This window comes from Alexandromys fortis, unplaced genomic scaffold, assembly GCF_014885135.2.
Source record: "Alexandromys fortis isolate MF-2015 unplaced genomic scaffold, M_Fortis_MF-2015_v1.1 scaffold_3, whole genome shotgun sequence".
Lineage (NCBI taxonomy): Eukaryota > Metazoa > Chordata > Mammalia > Rodentia > Cricetidae > Alexandromys > Alexandromys fortis.
This window is the reverse complement of record NW_026067909.1, coordinates 18,975,874-18,994,830: the sequence shown is the minus strand read 5'-3', so window position 1 is coordinate 18,994,830 and position 18,957 is coordinate 18,975,874. Positions and strand designations below refer to the sequence as shown.

Genomic DNA, 18,957 nt, shown 5'->3' with positions numbered 1-18,957 from the left:
CTAGACCTGCAGTGGCCGTGAGCTAAGGAACTGCCAAGACTGCATTCACTACACAGCACAATGGCTTTTAGGAGCTTGTACCCTGTGGCCCGCAAACATTTAGAGTTCTGGCTTGCTTCTTTAGATTTGAACTGCTTAGCCTTTCCTCAGAGTGTGGTGCTCTGTGCTTAGACTTGTGAATGCTCTGATGTTTTCGCTGTTTAAGCACAGTGGAGCGTTTCAGAGGCATTGCTCCAGTCTGAGGCAGCGTTGGTGAAGAGATAGGCAAACAGGACTTACAGGCATAACCACTTCAAAATCAGAAACAGGCGTCAGTGGAAAGTTGAAGGACGAGAGGGTGAGGACATCGAATGGTGACATCCATGGGGTCTGACAGGAGTACCGCAGCGAGTGGGTATCACGGGGGAACCTGGCTCTGTCAGCCCATCCTTGCATGGTTAATCATGGTCCTCTGCTCAGGTTATACAAGGGAACTGGCAGTGGTATGTGTTCCAGCAGCAGCACCAGGGAATAGTGTCTGTCTTGATATGTGTTTATGTACCTGTATGTTTGAATGTCAAAGGCCAGAGGTCGGTATCAAGTGTCCGCCTTAGTCACTCCATCTTACTTTTAGCTAGCAAACTCCAAGGATACGGCTTCCCCTATGCTGGGTTGTAGACCTCCGCATCTGGCTTTTACATGGGTTCTGGGGAATCTGTCCTCGTGACTGGACAGAAAGTGCTTCACCAGCTGAGCCAGCTCTCCTGCTCTGCACCAGGGAACCTGTTGTGCACGTGCGGACAAGCAGTGTGAATTTTAAATGAATAACAACATCCTTTGGTCCAAATTAATTTTTATTTTTTAGTTTAATCAGGATTTAGTAATGACATTGGCACACACATATGCTGGCATTAGGCCCAAGTAAAGGAAATGCCTTCGGCCAGGAAGTAGAAAGATAAAGGTAATAAAGATAAACATGGATGCTGGAGTTAACGGAGTTACGGTGAAATGTTTTGCCACTATCTACATACGCAAAAGTGACATTCCCTCAGCCCTACTTTCTTATCTCAGCAGTGGAGTTGAGGCACCTCACTTGACCACTGCAACATGGAGTCCTATCACTCCACGTCCCTTGTGCCTGCCTATGCAAAGGCCACAGTGAAGGCTGAGGAAGGCCGGTCTGGTACAACTGAGCTCAGCCTGGCAGCTAAAGGCTCAAAGCCAGTGGGCCTGACAGGCTGGTAGTGTCACATCCTTGCCCCAGGTGGCTGGGAGCAGGGATGGGAAGGGACAGCACCCATTCTGGAGGGAGGGAGCCTGCTTCAGACAGGTTTTCCAGCAGGGCCAGCCCCTGGGAAAGATCTGAGCTTCTTTCTACAACCTCCCCTCCCTGGGCATTGTCATAGAAAACATGGAACCCTACTACACCCCCACAGAAAACTTAAGGACTCCTGCTGGTCACCATACCACACCCCAACATCTTTAACACAAACACCCTCATTTTGACCATCTGCCATTTCTCCACAAACGTGCTTTTTGCTTTGTCTTCTGCTTGAGGTTCTCTAATTCCAGACAGACAGTTAATACTGTTGAACAGGCAATGAAATAATGCCCGTCCGTGGGTTTGGGGAACGGGAGCACGCATGTGGATGCACAGGAGTTCAACTTCCCTGGGCACACTCCTATGTTCTCTGGGAGAGTGAGTTTAATTTTCTTACCTTTTATAAAACCAGATTACAAAACCCTATTTCACTGTTAGACTGACAGGCTTTGTCAGAAGTTACCTAAATTCTTGGCTGGCCTCCAGAAGAATAAGACACTTGAACAGGCAGAGGAGCTGCCTTGCTGGAGCAGCGGTGGCATGCATAGACCTCACTGGTACTAACTTCACGGTTTGTGACATGGGATCGTGCTACACAATGCTGGAACGTGACACGGGGAACATGGAGGGACATGTCTGCTTACAGCGCTGACACTTTCGTGATGAAAACCTCGGCCACTTGTGCTGATGGCTGTTTTCTTTAACTCAGAATTACAGGCTGTGACATAAAAGGAAACTGCAGGTATGGGAGCCTAATTTGTCTAGGAGGAGGGAAGCCCCTTCCTTGCTTGTGTATTCCTTGGGAACTGGTTAAAAGAGGTGAATCAACAGATTTTTAAAGGCCATCCTTTTTGTCAAGAGCTAGGATCTCATGTTCTCTCTGAAACCTGGATGGAACAGGAAACCAGAATTACTCATGCCAGGATCCTCCAGGGCCAAATACCTCTCAAACCACAGCCCTGGCCTTTGCCCTGCCAACAGCTTCTCCCAGCAGTCAGAGGCAGACATGGTCACACACAGCTCTCAGCAGCAAGCTAAACTGGGCAGGGAACTGTGCCAGGTTTCAGGATGCTGTGCATGAATGCCCCCTTTCTAAATCTTGTTCAAAGGCCAAGAGACTAATGGAGAGAGTAGAGAGTCAGAGACAGCCTAGTGAGATAAGAGGGGATTCTAGGGTGAGGTTCCTGCTTCGTGCTGGGTTCCATTGGGCCACCATTTACCTCTGCCAAAGTACAAGAAACAACGGAACATCTTTATATCCCTACCTCAGCAGTTCTCCCCTCAAGTTTGGTACTCAGGAGGCAAAGGAGGCAGGTATGAACACAAACATCTACATTCCCTAACCCCTTGAACATTCGATTCATAATGGCATTGTTCCTCCAGCTCCGACTGCTTTGACTCCAGCTGTCCTCTTCTCTCCTGGATGGAGGACTGCTGCTGCTATTGGTGAAGATACGCCTCCAACCAGAGCTGCCCCGACTCCTTCAGTGAGCTGGAGGGAGGTGGGGGCTGAGTCATCCACCTGCAGACATGTCCTCTTCCCCTCACGTGCCCCCCCACCCCGAAGAAGCTAGCCTAGTCACAGACCAATAACCACCCTGCCGCTGCCATGGTGATGCCACTGCAGATGACCAGGAACCCCCCGCCCCCACTGCATGCCACACCACCCTCTGTTCCCTGCTGCCAATTCATTCCCCAGGTTCATACTCACTAAATAATGTCAGCGAAGGCTGAGAGCAGGGTCTTGGACTTGTACTCGATGCCGTGCTTGGTGCACAGGGATTGCACCAGAGGTGCCACTTTGTAGTAGTTGTGTCTCGGCATCGTGGGGAAGAGGCTTCAGGGACAGCAGGGTAGTTAGTGGCTTCTGCTCCTCTGCCCCTCCCCCACCCTCTGCTTCCCAGGTCTCCCCACTCACTGGTGCTCGATCTGGAAATTGAGGTGGCCACAGAACCAGTCGTTGAAGGCTGACTGCTCAACATTACAGGTTGCCTGCACCTGGGAGAGAGTCAAGGGATGGTGGTTTCCATGTCACTGTGCCGTCTTCCCTAGGGAGGCTGTCTGAAACTGTCCCTACCTCTGGTCACCTCCTTCAGTGGGAGATAGCTCCAGCCAACAAGGCAGTGCTGTCTGAGGAGACTAGTTTTGGCTATCCCTGTTCACCACCCACCCTTTTCAGAGGCATGTCCAGGTCCTCCAAGTGACTGTCCCTTACCTGGGTGGAGACCCAGTCCACATTCTGGTCATGATCGATATGCATGGGGATATGGTTCATCTGTGTCACCCACACAAACCAGAGGCTCTCCAGGAACCTGTTGAGTATGACACACAGCCACAAATAGTATAAGCAGAGCACTGAGTTCTTATTCCCCAGTAGCAACACCAGCCCGTGACTCTCCCAAGGCCCCACTCCCAAGACCCCAGCATGGCCCCCAGACCCATCAGCTCCTGCACTCTCCCTGCCAACTGCTACATTCCATCAGACACTACCTGACAAGGACGAAAAGCCCCAGGAAGCCTTTCAGCCCCACCAGGGGCAGGTAAGTGACGAGGAAGCGGACATAGAAGCTGAGCATCCAAGCCAAGTCCTGCAGGGCAAACAGGAGGGTGGCACTGTCCCAGTAGCTGCTGCTCCCTTCTCCCCCTCCCCATTTATCTGCTGCAGTCACCACCTCTCCTGGTGTGTGTGATGGCACTCAGTGATCCTTCTCTTGGACACTTGTCCTGAAACTTCTAATGGCACTGCTTCTTCTGTTCCTGGTGGTCATCCAGTCCCCTATCTGTCCCTTCACAGGGGCCCCCAGTCTCTCTGGGTACAGCACCTCCCCACGCTGTCTAAATGTTGCCAGATAGATGTCTCAAGACCCCACTGTCTGCCACTGTGCTGATGGAGTGGAAGCTCCAGGTCCTTTTCTGCAGTGAACCAAGCCCCATACTCTTCCCATGACACTGGGCCCTCTGCACTGTGTTCAGCATCCAAGCTCACACCTCGGGTCCCAGCTTGTCTGCTCAGAGCCTGTCTTTCCCACATCCTACGTCTGCGAGCCAGCCAGACCCCTTTGGGGATCCCAGAGCCCCTTCTGCCTGCATGTTTTCCCTCGGGTCTACTACTTTCAGCTCCATCCTACATTCCCCGAGAGCAGGGACCACCCCCCTTTGTTTTCCACACAGTTCGTGGAGTGCTGTGCGGCTAGGGAACCCCAGGAGACTGGCCTCGTGAAGCCTGACATGGGGAGGCAGGCCACACATGAGCCCAAGCCACTTAATCTCATCTAGAGAGGAGAATCTTCACCTGATTCTACTCTGCTCCTGGTTGGGCTTGGAGACAGTCTCTGTGCCCCACAGGGCACACCTTTTCCCGGACAGGGTACTGGAAAACCTGGCGTGTGGGGTTTGCGGGCCGGGGACACTCACCATCCATTTCTTCCGCATAAAAACAAAATAGAAAATATACCACTGGAAGTAGAGAGGCACCAAGGCTGGGGGGCCAACTGGGGAGGAAAAGGAGACAGGGAGGAGGTGTGAGCAACTGGGGTGAGAGGACTGCCATGGCAAGATGAACCACCTCCCCCCAACCCCGGCATAGAACCTCCTGTCATCCCTCCTCACCGCCTTAATGCTCCTCAATTAACTGCAAGCCATGGGCGTTGAGGGTGGGCACAAGCCTAGAGAACGCCACCTCTGCAAGAGGATGCCAGGGAGGCCGATGGCTGGGAGCAATATCCCTTCCTCGTGGAGGAGGGCACGGGGAAGCTTAAGCCTCAGCATGGCATGTACTCTACTGCGGTCCACAGTGCCTGGACCACAGCCCTGCCCCTGCCGTCCTGTCACGTTCCTGCTGTTCCACCAAGCAGGTCAAAGGGCAGGGGAGGAACTCCGCTGACCCTTCACAGTCTGAGGCATACCTGATGCTCCTCCACCCACGGCATGGCAATCTCCATCCATAGCTTCTTCAGCTTGATATGCCAGACTCTAAACTTCCTTTCCCCCCTCCCTCCTCCCTTCCTGCTATGTGTCCAATTGTGTGTGTGTGAGTGTGGGCCAGGGCACACATGTTGAGGTCGGAGGACACACACACACTGGGGCAGAGGTGGTGACTGTGTACATTGATCCTCCTTCCACTGTGAATTTCAGGTATCAAGTTTATCAGCTAAGTGATCTCACTGATCTTCTATCTTCATTTTTTTGAGACAGGGTCTCTCACTAAATATGAAGCTATTCTGATTGACCCATACCCAGTGCTGGGATTACAGGCAGGTGCCACCACCCCTGGATTTTATGTTGTGTTCTAGAGATCCAAATTCGGGTCCTCATGTTTGCACAGTAAGCCCCAGGCCTAAAATAATAATAATTATTATTATTATTTTAAAGACAGGGTTTCTCTGTATAGCCACAGCTGTCCTCGAACTCAGAGATCTACCTGCTTCTGCCTTCCTATTGCTGGAATTAAAGGTGTGCACCACCATTGCCCAGACTAAAATTATTTTTATGGAAGTCTTTATTCAACCCTGTAACACATCCAGCTTTCTCTAGAAGAGACAGCCGGCAATAAGCAGTTCAAATAAATTCCTTAAATTCTTCCCCTCTCTTGCTTTAAAAACCTGGAGCCCTTGCAGGTGTGGTGTCTTATGCCTGTATAGCAAGTTTGAAGCCAGCCTGAGCTACATAAGACCCTCTCAAACAAAGCCAAAACAAAACAACAAAACCTATAAAAGTACCCCCTGGTTCCTAAAACTTGAAGTCTTAAAGGAGTTTTAAACCCAATTTGGGGCATTTTGCAGCAGGCTTTCAAAGCAGGGAATAAATGAGCAAAACTTCTGCTCGGTTCCAGTATTCCTTCTTAGTTGCCACCGCCCGGAGAGTCATCCTAAGTGGCCCCACCTTTGTGTGATGAAGTTTAAGACAAGGCCTAAAACCAAATCAGGAGTCCCTTGCTGACTACTCAGTTTCTCCCTGGAAGCCAGGGTGAGACTGGAGGACTAAGTTTGTCCCCCAACACAAATGACCAACCAAGCATTAGCCCATTGACTTTACTCAGTGGGCAAGGGCATCTCCTCGCAGGGGGGGAATATCAGCAGGCTGAACTTTCTCCTAGGCCCACCCTGGGGAGCCTGCTCCTGCCCTGGGCCCCCCTCCCTGTGGCTGACACTCACTCAGGAAGAAGTACTTGTGCTGATGGTTGTATGGCATGTACTTCTTCTTTTGTTTCCCAAGCTGTGAAGGAACAAACACAAGTCAGCAGCTAGACATCCATGTCCCTCCCCACACAGAGCCCTCCCCACACTGAGCCCGCCCCATATGGAGCCCTCCCCACACTGAGCCCCTCCCCACATTGAGACCCCAGCTTTCCCTGCTTAGACGCTAAGACATGCTTCGGAACCTTCAGCTAGCTGCTGCCATTGAGAGGCTCTGGCAGGCCCAGCGCCTAAAGCAAGTGGCCTTGGATAGTGACCTATGAATGTACCGTGACAAAGAACACACAGGAGTGTACAGGATGCTAGGCTACAGGGTTCCTGGTGGCTATCTAAAGTCTCTGCCGCATGGTTTCCAGGTTCAATCCCCTCCTGCTTCTAGTACTCTTTGGACTTCAGTGTTTCTATGGAAAACTACTTTTGTCCCTGTATGGGTCTTTTCACCATGATCTTTTGGACTCCTTGTCTTTTTCTTAAATTTTATTTTAGTGGGCTGGAGAGATGGCTCAGCGGTTAAGAGCATTGCCTGTTCTTCCAAAGGTCCTGATTTCAATTCCCAGCAACCACATGGTGGCTCACAACCATCTGAAATGAGATCTGATGCCCTCTGCTGGCCTGGAGGCAGACACACAGACAGAATATTGTATACATAATAAATAAATAAATATTTAAAAAAATTTATTTTAGTGTATGGGTGTTTTGCCTGCCTGTGCACCACTTGCATGCAATGTCTGTGGCGGCCAGAAGTGGGCAGCAGACCACCTGGAAGTGGAATTACAGATGGTGGTGAGCTCCAGATTGAGTCCCGGGACTCAAACTCAGGTCCTCTAGAAAAGCAGCCAGTACTCTTAACCACTGAGCTATCTCTTGACCCTCTCTTGGACTCTTAACTTCAACCTGAACTTCATCCTCCCCCCTCTTAAAAGTTTATTAACATCTATATGTAGAAAGGTTACCTGGAACAATCTGGCAGTCTGAAGGTTCTGGCAAAGCTTTGCTCACTGGGTAGGTTATTTTTTTTAAGCCTAAACAGACTGGCTGGGAGCCACCAGGCCACTCAGTCAGTCCAGAGCCCCTCACATAGGTTCACATATGCCCTGCTGTCTCACTCCATGGTTCTGGCATTTCTTGCCCCAATTAGTTTTGGTGACCTCAACCCAGAGCACAGTCTGGCTTTCACATATCCACAAACAAGTCATGAAAACTGTGCTCTTCTCAAGGCGCTCTGGCTAGATGAAGCAATCTTCCCTCAGTCATGGCATCATTCAGCAAGCCCTGGAGGTGTGGGGACAGCAGTCTCCCAGCCACCGTTTGACGTGCCAACAGCAGAGGGAACAGTAAGTATCAAGTTCTCGTCTACACACATCTTATAATCTGTGGATATCAAACTAGTGATACCTTTGTAAGCAGAGTTCAAGATAATTTACAGATTACAGACAGGAGAGCAGGCCTGGTTTCCTTTGGGGCCTGGTACCTGAACAAAGAGAAGTATCAGGAGTGCAAAAATCCAAAGACAAGTGTCCAAAGCACAGGGCACAGCCAGAACCCTTAGGCTAGGTTACCCAGGTCCTCAGAAAGCCCTGGTAAAGTCGAAGGTGTGTGTAATCTGCTCTGTAGCCCAGGCAGGCAGGCTCTGAACTCACTTGTAGATGGTCTGCTTGGTGTTTGGTGGTTTTGTCCAGGGGTGGGAAGTGAACTGCGGATGTAGTTACAGAGGCAAATGAGGCAGAGATGGGCCAGGAGTGGTGTGATGTGCTCCCCAGGGGACTATGCTGCATGCATGGTCACCAATGCAGTGATGCCAGGAGGTGCAGCCTGCTGGGAGTCAATGAAATCACCCCATCCTCCGCACCCCCCCCACAAGGGACTCATGTGAGTCCCAGGGGACCCTAGTGAGTTTCCCGTTTCCCGTCGAGAGTGAACTGTTTTAAAGACAGCGAGAAAATCTGCTTCTTATCTTCACCCAACTGCTTTCACAGCCACTCCCAGCCAAAGTCCCCCATCTGTCACAAGGCTCTTCCTTCCCAGGGGTCAAATTGATAGGGCTGCTCCATCTTGAACTTTCAGTCTCCCAAAACAGTGAGCTAGACAGGTATCTTTTCTTTACAAAGTCCCCAACCCCAGGTATTTTATTATAGCAACAGAAAGAGGACAAATTACAAGATAAAGAAGATGCTGGAGAACTTGATATAGGATGTAAGATATTTGATACAGGAATTAGGATATAGTCTGGAGACAGGTACGCAAACCACGCGGTATTATTAACCAAGGAGATCCCATAGAAGAAAAGCACCCCTCTTGGTTGGTGGGGCAAATGGGAAATTGCTGTAGAAAGGAACCCTGTCCACGGCTGCTCCCTCAGTCAGTGACCAAGTGCCACTATGATCTGCCCCACTGTGCTTAGACTCTCAAGAGTTCTGAGGGCTACAGGGCAAGTGTCCCCATGTACCTCCTTGTTCTACAGGAGTGCTAGGAGGCAGAAGTCACTAAACCAGGGCATTACTATCTAGTTAAGCTGTCCCAAGAGACCAAATCAAGCCCACACTCATCCATTTTCATATCTCTCTCTCTCTCTCTCTCTCTCTCTCTCTCTCTCTCTCTCTCTCTCTCGGTGAGGGCGGGGCAGGAGGCAACAGGGAGGTGTACAGGAAGGAGGATGAGAGGTGGTGAGCGCAGGTGTAGGGGGAGTGGTGGCTCTCTACCTTGTTATTATTCGTGTTTCCTAATCAATCTTTGATATCCTTATATTTTGGGCTCTCGTGGATTCACATAAGGTTGCCTACAGCAGGGTATCCAATATAAGCGACAGAAACACCAAGTGAAAGGGGGTGGCTTTTCTAGAGAAGGGGTGTCAAGCAGCACCCTGATGAGGTGCCTAGTTATGTCCAAAGATGAGCAGGGCCTTGCAAAGAATGTCCTGTCACCCACTGAATCCTTTGCAGAATGGGGTACCTTCATGTAGTAACTGTTTGCTGACTGATTCTGTCCTGGGCAGAAACGGTTTACAGCCTCTTATCCTCTTATCCTCCACAGCTTCCAGAAAGCAAGAGCCCTAGAGCCCAGTCCCTGCTCCTCCCTTCGCTGACAACACCGAGCAAGCACTTTCCCTATGTCTGCAGAGCAGGCCACTCTCCGTGCCCCTCTGCGCGGATACCCAGCTCACCTCCACAGAAAGGACCTTCCCCAAGGCGAAGAAGAGGGGATGCATCTTGATATCTGGGTCTTTGCCGAAGCAGTTGGGCTTGGCGTGGTGCTGAAAATGCATGTGGTTCCACCAGCTGGCGGGAGCCCCCTACAGAGAACCGCAGATGTGAGTGAGAACCCAGCAGAGGATCCTGGGTCAATTCTTAGCCCTCACATGGCAGCTCACAACTGTCTGTGACTCTAGTCCCAGGGATCTGATGCTCTCCTCATGTGTGACATACAGACATACATGCAAGCAGGGTACCCGTACACATATAACAAACAATTTTTAAAGAGAAAGAAAACCCAGGGTCACAGGCACTTCTCCCACCGTGAATTACTGGAGTTTGGGGGAGCCCCATCAGGTCACTGACCTTCAGGTGGCCAATCACGAAATGATGTAGCAGGTGGTTCCATGTAGAAGTGCTGAAGACTGAGAGGTGCCCAAAGTCATGCTGTAGCCAACCTGCCTGGGCCTGAAAGAGAAAGGTTAGCGCCCACAACAGGCTGCACCTAGGGCCCCTTCACAAACCTCAGCAGCCCCTTCAGCCTCTCCATACTGGATTGGCGCACAACCTCAAGGGAGCACACTGGTATAAGCCATGGAATCTGGGTCCCAATTCCCTCTTGTCCACTGGGTCACATGTAAGTGGAGGCAGACCACAGTCCCTTCTTCCCTCTGAAATGCCATGACTTAGGATAGACTAGCATCCAGAATACAGACTGCTAGTCCAAACCCTGGGGCTGGACCATGACAGGCATGCTGGGTGATACCAGTGGTGGGAAAGGAGCCAAACGTTGGTTCTTAGCATACACGGAGTGTGGCAGAACCAGAACCTGAGATTTCAGAGAATAAACTTCCCAGGAAGAAGGGGACCTGGGAAGAGAAACTGGAGGGACTGTGAGCACACCAGAACCCGTGCGTGACTAAAGAGCAGATAAATGTCACACACAACAGAATGTGTGTTCTCTCCCTGGGCCAACTCTCCTGTGTATCTTCAGATCCCAGGCAGGATTCTTGCCCTGATGTTTTCCCTAGGAATCCCAGGAATGCCAAAGGCACTCACCTGAACTGTACTGAGCAGCACTGCACAGAGGAAGAAGGGCACCAAGGATGTCCCAAAGATCCAAAGAATGAGCCAGGCAGCCACATCCAGGAGTAGGATGTGGAGCAGGCTGAGCAGGAAGAAGAGTCGGTTGGCCTTCAGGAGGCCCATGCGTTCCACCGTGGCCCGCAGCTCCCTGAACTCATCAGTCAGCGCTTTCTGTGGGAGAGTGGGGCATTCATTCTTCCCAGCAGCACCCCAACCCTCACAGAGAACCTCTCTAGGAGGTGTCTGTGGGAAGTTCACAGTCTTTGACAAACCCTGATGGGGAAGGATCATCTGACAGAAGCAGCTACTATGAACTCTATCACGTCCAGCTGCTAAGCAGACTTCATTTGGGTCCCCATTATGTGGTCTGTGGCTCTGGAGCTTAAACTCTCTGAGCCTCTATTTTCTCATGTATACATATGTGAAGATTATTATATTAGTTTACACTGGCACATGGTACTCAGTAAATAGGTCTGCTGTTGGTGATGGCAGCATTCGAAGAAACATAGGTTCCTGCTCCAGTGGGCTTATCACCCTAAAAGGCTCTTTGAGATTCCCAAGAACTGTCACTTGTGGTCCTATGCAGGCACCTGCCCCCCTCTCCCTCCACAACCAAGTCTCCAAACAGCAAACAGGGCCTCTCACTCACATTCTTGGTTGGTTCAGGGCTGGGCTGCTCCGGAGCCAGTTCTCCGATCAGAAGAGAGTCCATATACTTTCTTACAAGGTCCTTGTTGATGTGGAACGCCATAAAAGGATCCTGCAAGGGTGAGGAGAAGTCCATGAGGACCCTCCCAGCCCTCCAGGCTCCTAAGGGCCTCACACCAAAGGCCACCTCCCTCTGGCTACTGTACTGTCTGCTAGCCCCAGATCACCCAGCATGTAGGTTCCCACTGAAAGGGCGCTACAGCAAAGAATGGGATGCCTCCCCTGGATGCCATGCGAAAGACCTGCCCAGACTGGCCTTCACGTCTACAGACACTTGGTGCAGGAGAGAAGCAGCCTACAGGAATAAGCGGGGTTATGAGGCTTTTAGTCCTATAGTACTTTCAACAAGTCCTTTTCTTTCTTAGCTTCTCTATTACATAATAAACAGTGATGAAGAATGAGGAAGACTCCTTATGCCAGAGCTGGGAAGCTGTTTCTATTTCTTTCTCTTTGACCACTCACTGCTCCAGGGTTAATATGGGTTATACAAGGTGGGTGGGAGGACCTTAGGCCTCAGGGAAAGAAGCTGCAAGTGGAGGCGGAGCCGTGGGCAGTGGCACCACACATTGAGACCAATCCCTGTCTTTGCCTGGGCTCCCAAATTATACTGAATGGGAAGCCTAGACAGGGCACATAGACTCCACAGCCGTAGGAGTCGGTGTAGGACTGCGCTTTGGCCGCCTGGACTCTGTAGTGGTCACTACTCTATCTAGGCTCTATCTAGCCTGGTCTCTAAGGCTGTGTGGGGTTTTGTTTTATCAGACTGACCTCCACCTCTCAGCATCTAACTTCAAGGGCGACTTAATAGGAACCCTGTCACCCCGAAGCACGTTAGACTGGCATCGAAGGAATAAAGGGAGACTGGGTTAAGGACTTTAAAGACAGATGGACCCCAAGGTAGGAATCCAACAGTTGGCAATCCCTGCCACAGAGCACTCTGCTCTAACCTTAGAGTCCCAAGGAGTAAGTCCCTCCTAGTTCCACTCTCGGCTCTGAGGAAGAAGATGGTCCATAAAGAGAACAAGCAGGGCCACCAGATAGAGGCTGGGGGTGCACACCTACTTGCCAGGCAGTAAGCTCCAAGGGAAAAGGGACACTATCCTGAAAGTGTCTCATCACCGGGGGGGGGGGGGGGGCGGGAGTGTCCTCTTGCCGGAAAAAGTTGAAGACCTCCCTAGCCTACTGCCACGTGACCTCGCACTAAGGATCCGAGGACAGTTCTGGGATTCCAACCAGATGCAGATTACCCCCCACTATAACACTTCGGTTACGCACAGTGACTGATCCCCGCAGGCTTTCTTGGACGGGAGCAGGTTGGGACCCTACCCTCCGGGCTTCATAACGAATAGAGGGTGCCAAACCACAGGGTTCTCAGTGTCATCCCTATTGCGAGGGGTCCTCCCGGGCTCCCTAGGTCAGACAAAGTTGCGTTCACCCTCCCAACCCTGAAGACAGGACATGCCCTCCCCCCTCGGCAGCACCGCGGTTCGGGGTGTCCAGCAAGCCCGCTCCCTTCTCGCCCAGCTCAGGAAACAACCCACGCCTGAGACTCCAGATGCCAAAGCACGGACGCTCAGCCAGTCCTTTGTTTGAGTGTGCTTGTCGCGGGCCTCCATTCCCAGTCTGGTCTCTCCCGCGCTTGCATCCAAGGTCCGAAGGTTTCTCTTCCCGCCATTGTCTCCCCTGGGGTGCAGACGCGCCCAGTGCCCGCGCTCACCGTGGCATCCTGACCCGCGTAGTGGTAGAGGACACGATGGCCTCCCGGGTGGCGGCGGGTGAAGTCGCTGATGTTGTACACCTTCCGATCGATCACGAGCCACGGCTCCTTCTCGGAGTGCTGAGCCACCTCCTCCCAAGTAAAATAGCGCGGTTGGTGGAGCTGGGCCGAGGCCGGGACCGGGGTCGGAACCGGGTCGGGAGCCATAGCCGGCCGAGCAAAGGCAGCCAAAGCAGGAGAGGCGCGCGCTCGGGGCCGCGGGACAGCGCACGCCGGCCTAGCGAGTTAGGGGAGCGTCAGGATGCCGAGAGCGCGCCCGGACCCCGCTGTCTGCGCGCAGGCTTTTCAGGACCCTGGGCGCAGGGCAGCGGCGCGCGCCCCCATTGGTTGAGCCGAATGGCGTGGGGGTGCCAGCTCCGCCTCTCTCGGACCAGCAAGGACCGACTCCCCCAGAGGGATTTCTCCGCCTTTTAGCGGCCGATCCGCGCCCCCTCGCGGATGCCTGAAAGTGATCACCAGGCGTTTCCACGTCTGACTCCGGTTTGGCTGAGCATTGTAGAAACTGAAAGGATAACGGTTCCTGTGGGTGCGCCACAGCTTCCTGCAGCTGAGGCAGAGGCCCCAAGTGTGCGTAGGAGAGCGTGGTGAGGGCATATGAAAAAGAAAATAGTTTGGAGACAGGTTCTTGTGTAGCCCAGGTTGGCCTCAAACTCGCTACCTAGCTGAGAATGACCTTGAACTTTGGATCCCTCTGAGTTCTGAGTTTACAGGCACTCTGTTTTATGAAGCGCTGGAGATTAACCTGTACATTGTTTATGCTAAGGCAAACATTGCATCAATCTCCGGCCTCAAGGAAACACTTGACAAATTAAATACAGCGCTCTGAGCAACGAAAGAACAGCCTGACCCAGTAAGACGTTCAGAGACCCTTTCCTAGGAAGGTGGGTAGGTAGTATGTGTGGACAGAAGAGGGGATCGACATAAAGAAATAGCCTGGTTGGCTATAGTTCCAAGCATTTGTCTTATGTGGATTTAGATGGGTTTGAGCACTCTGCAACCGAGGCTACCAGAAGTCTTGTCAGCTATTATTGGCCAACACTTTTGACTTAAAGAATGGATTGTTTAGAAACCAGATGGGTCAGCGTGATAAAGGTCCTTGATACCAAACCTGAAGACCTGAGTTTCATTCCAGAGACTCTCCTGGTAGAAGGAGAAAAACAGCTCCCACAGGTGTCCTCTGACCTCCAAGCGCTCTCACAGACCGACGAAGTGGAGGAAGGGGACTTAGGAAAGCAAGAAATGGAGAGAGAAGAAAGCTTTCTTGATGACAAAGTGTCTCGGGGAGAGCTGACTGGGACTGTTGCTTCAGGAGGCAAGTCCTTGATCATCTTAATTCAGTGGTATAAAGGGGATACTTCAGGAGTCTGGAGACCCCCACCCCATGTGCAGTTTGGAGAGCGCCACCGTGTGTGTGTGTGTGTGTGTGTGTGTGTGTGTCTGTGTGTGTCTGTGTGTGTGTGTGTGTGTGTTCCCATGCTCACGCACAGGTATGCAAGTATGTGTGGAGGCCAGAAGACAACCTCAGGAATGCCATCTACCTCCTTTGAGACAAGATCTCGGACTGGCTTGAAGCTCACCAGTTTGGCTAGACATGCTTGGCCATTGATACCCAAGGAACCTCCTACCTCCGCCTCCCCAGTGCTGAGATCCAAGCACTTTGCCAATGTGTCTACCGTTTTACATGGGTTCTTCAGATCACACTCAGGTCCTCACCTTTTTAAAGGGAAATTCAAGTGCTTTATCAAGTGAGCCATCTTCCCTGCCCTAAAAAATCCCTTGGAATAGAGAAATATGGACCCAAAATTTCAGGCTCTGAAGTTTTGCTGCATGGAAGTTCCTTCTGATGGAAGTCAGCCTTTCTCTGATGTTGTTTTCAAAAAGACCCTGGTTCTGGATTGTGCATGGTCTGGTTGCCATCAGTTGCTGGCTTGTACTTGGTAAAAATATGCTGTGGCGTTGACATCATATGACCCATGTTGTAGTTTATAGCAATTTTGCTTATCAGGGTGATGGCTCTCTGCCCATATTACATAAAGAGTTGTGTTTTCCCGTGGGACCTGAAGTGATTGCCGTCAGCAGGATAATCCAGTTGACTTGGTTAGCTTCGCCTGGTGCCTGGTGTTCGTGATACCATAGCCATTGGCAGCCTGCTCGGTGAAAGTGAGTCTTGCTCATTTGCTGTGACCAGTGTCACCAGGAATGCTCCATAAGGGAAATAGTATTTCCAACAACTTTTGAATAAAGAAGAAAAATAAGGGTTGGTGAGCTGGTTCTGTCAGTAACGACACTCTGGGAGCTACATGGTGGAAGGAGAAGACCGACTCTTGTCGCTTATTTTCTGACCTCCACATGTGAATCTTGTCCTCCCCCAACTAAAATGTAATAATAATAATAAAAAGAAAAGCTAGCTCCATGGCTCAGGAAGTAAAAGTGCCTGCTGCAAAACTAGATGACCTGAATTGGATCCCTGGGACTCACATCATGGAAGGAGGGAACTGACCTCCACAAGTTTGTCTTCTGACCCACACATGTAATTCATGACACACTTATGCATGTGCACGTGCACACAGGCACAGACAGACAGACAGACAGACAGACAGACACACACACACACTATGGTGGTTTGAAAGAAAATGGACCCAAAAGGAAGTGGCACTATGAGGTGTGGCCTTATTGAAGTAGCCATGGTCTTGCTGGAGAAAGTGTGTCACTATGAAGGCAGCTTTTGTAGTCTCTTATATGCTCAAGCCACACCCACTTAGTCAGTTTACTTCTTGCTGTCTGAAATTCAAGATGTAGTACACTTGGCCCCTTCTCCAGCACCATATCTGCCTGTGCATCATCTTGTGGCACCGTGATGGTAACAGACTGATCCTCTGAATTGTAAGCCGCCCCAGTTAAATGTTCTCCTTTATAAGCATTGCCATGGTCATGGTGTCTCTTCATAACAATAGAAACCTTAACTAAGACACACACCACACACACATAAATGTAATTTAAGTTTTTTAAATAAGAGATAAAAATTAAGAAAGGCCAGCCTTGGCTTCTTTGTATACTTGCATATAGTTTTAACATTCATTGTTTCTAGTAATTTTAGTTACATATTGTTTTGCTGTTTTGTTCTGGGGCAGGGTCTCTGTAGGTAGCCCTGGCTGACCTGGAACTCACTATGATAAACGTCTCTACATTGTAACAGTCACTCTGCTTCCACCTCCCAAGCCCTGGAACTGTAGGCAGGCACCACAGTGCTTCACTAGTTTATTAACTGCAATTATCCAGTCTTGGTGGCCTTAATTTTCAGGAGAAATTGTGAGCTTCAGATCACAGCAGCAGGAATGATTCATACCAGCAAGGTGCAGGTTGGTGACTCTAGCTGTCCCTGTGTCTAGAAGCATACACTTCCCTCAGCAGTTTGTCAACACAGCACCAAAGCTGCTCACTAACAGTTCTGTGTGTTGCTAGTCTGTAAAGAGGAACTTTACAGGGGGCAGAACACCTTTCCTATCCTTGTAGGAGTCTTTGCTCTTGTGCCTAAGAGTAAGAGTTAAATTGTCTATACAGATATCCTTCAACCTCAGTTTTCCATTATTGATAATAGTACTAAACCATTCTGGCATAAGAAGTATTAATTTTATGTGGGAATTAATTTTATGTGGGAATTAATTTTATGTGGGAATTTTGTCTTGTAGAAACACTTAAAAATTTTAAATTGTATTTATTTATTTAGGGTGTTTGTTTGCCTGTATGTGCCTGTGCTCACATATATGCATGCCTCAGACTATGTGTAGACATCAGAAGACAACTTGTAGGAGTCTGTTTTCTCCTTCTACCATGTGGGTCCCAGGGACTGAACTCAGGCCGCCAGGCTTGTAGCAAGTGCTTTTACCTGCTGGGCTATCTCTTTGGCCCTTTGTCACATATTTTGAACAGTTAATAGTTAGATTGCTATATTAGTTGCTTTTTCACTACTGTGATGAAATGCCTGAGAAGGTACCGCTTATGAGAGGACAGATTTAATTAGGGCTCGTGCTTTGGGGGAGGGGGCATAGTCAGAAGCCATGACAGCAGCAGCAGACCGCAGCTTGCAGCTGTGGCATTGCAAGCTAGCTCACATTTAGGAAGCCAGGAGACAGAGTAAAGAACTGTTCACATTCCGATGACCTTCCCCTCTGCCCGCTTTGTGGAGTCCAGGATCTCAGGTCATAGAATTGGGCCACTTACTTTCGGAGGGGGCCCTCCCTCTTCAGGCTCTTCTCTCTGGAAACAACTTCACAGACATACCTAGAGGTGTGTCTCCTAGGTGATGGTGATACAGTCAAGCTGATATAGATGAAGAGCAACCATCGCCCTTGCTTACAAAGATAGTGCATTAGAATGCTAGCCATTGACTTATTTTTCTTGCTGAAATTTTTTTTTTTGGTTTTTTGAGACAGGGTTTCTCTGTGGCTTTGGAGCCTGACCTGGCACTAGCTCTGTAGACCAGGCTGGTCTCGAACTCACAGAGATCCGCCTGCCTCTGCCTCCCTAGTGCTGGGATTAAAGGCGTGCACCACCATCGCTCGGCTTGCTGAAAATTTTTTATTTGAGTTCATTTAACTGTAAGCCTACCAAGAATGGAGACGTGGTTCATCAGTTAAGAGCACTTGTATTTCTGGTAGAGGACCAGGGTTTGGTTCCTAGCACCTACACAGTGGCTCACAACCATCTTTAACTATAGATCCAAGGAATCTGACATGCTCTTCTGACTCCCACAGCCTCCAGGTACACACATGGGACACATACATACGTGCAGGTAAAACACTCATACACATTTTTTTAAAAGATAATATGATACAAACTCCTCTTACTGGTAAGCGTATACCAGAAGAGTTGTGTATCTGTATTTACTTCATATTTCTGAAGATATAGCTGTTTTAACTGAACCATCAACATTATCCCAAGTAATTACCTGAGTCATGAACTTGGAAAGCATTTGGGGTAATTCCTATGTTCTGAGGAGAATTCTTTATTTAGAAAGGCATGTTTGACTTAAATCCAATGACACTGAGCTGTTTTATAGTTTAACTTGATAATATTTGAAGGAAATAGAAAAAAATATCAAACCTTCCATACATAAAGCACACCATGCAAGCAGATGAGCAGAGTGGGTTCTACTTTTTCTTTGAGACTGGTCTCACCACACAGTCCTGGCTGGCCTGTTACTGACTGTGTAGACCAGGATGGCCTCATACTCCCAGAGATCTGCCTATCTCTGCGTCCTGAGAGCTGGAATTAAAGGCATGTGCCGCTGCCCCAAGCCTATTATATATTTAACTCTCAGATTTCAGCCATGGGTTAGATGCAAGATCCCTGAACCCAAATTGCTTTTTTTTTTTTTTAGTAGCCTATGGAACAGTGTTTCCTGTCCTGATGGGCTAAAGCTCTTGACCATATTCATAAAAAAAAAGAAAGAAAAAATACTTTTAAGATGGCTTTTTGTAAGGAGCCTTTTGTAGAGTCATTTAGATGCTTTGTTCAGCTGTAGAGACCAGGCCCCACTGCTTCTGCAGCCTTGGCTTTCTTTCTTTTCTGTGTGATTCTGAAGTAGAGGCTTTTGCAGGTTAAAGCTTCCTTGCCGTTGAAATTCTGAATCGTCTTCATACTGATCACCCGCCTTCCTTTTGAGGTGGTCCTGTGTAGCCCCGGCCGGCCTGGAACTCAGTA

At 49.9% G+C, this 18,957-nt stretch overlaps 1 protein-coding gene across 1 annotated transcript; it reads right to left on the bottom strand.

Moving 5' to 3' along the window:
* Positions 1 to 815: 815 nt before the first annotated feature.
* Positions 816 to 13,546, bottom strand: Fads1 (fatty acid desaturase 1). Its single transcript, XM_050137244.1, has 12 exons — positions 13,195 to 13,546; positions 11,419 to 11,529; positions 10,743 to 10,940; positions 10,050 to 10,151; positions 9,656 to 9,784; positions 6,454 to 6,514; positions 4,715 to 4,791; positions 3,791 to 3,888; positions 3,516 to 3,612; positions 3,219 to 3,298; positions 3,012 to 3,137; positions 816 to 2,792 (listed from the first exon to the last, which is right to left on the bottom strand). The coding sequence occupies exons 1-12, from the start codon at positions 13,399 to 13,401 to the stop codon at positions 2,741 to 2,743; spliced, it is 1,338 nt and encodes a 445-aa protein (XP_049993201.1). The 5' UTR covers positions 13,402 to 13,546; the 3' UTR covers positions 816 to 2,740.
* Between the last annotated feature and the right edge of the window lie 5,411 nt (positions 13,547 to 18,957).

Bases quoted from the DNA above. Each gene is read 5' to 3' on its own strand.
- Fads1 (XM_050137244.1), bottom strand. From the start codon at position 13,401: ATGGCTCCCGACCCGGTTCCGACCCCGGTCCCGGCCTCGGCCCAGCTC. The intron at 11,530-13,194 runs GTGAGCGCGGGC...TCACCCTTGCAG, and splicing joins ACGCGGGTCAGGATGCCACG to GATCCTTTTATGGCGTTCCA. The intron at 3,138-3,218 runs GTGAGTGGGGAG...CTGTCCCTGAAG, and splicing joins AATTTCCAGATCGAGCACCA to CCTCTTCCCCACGATGCCGA.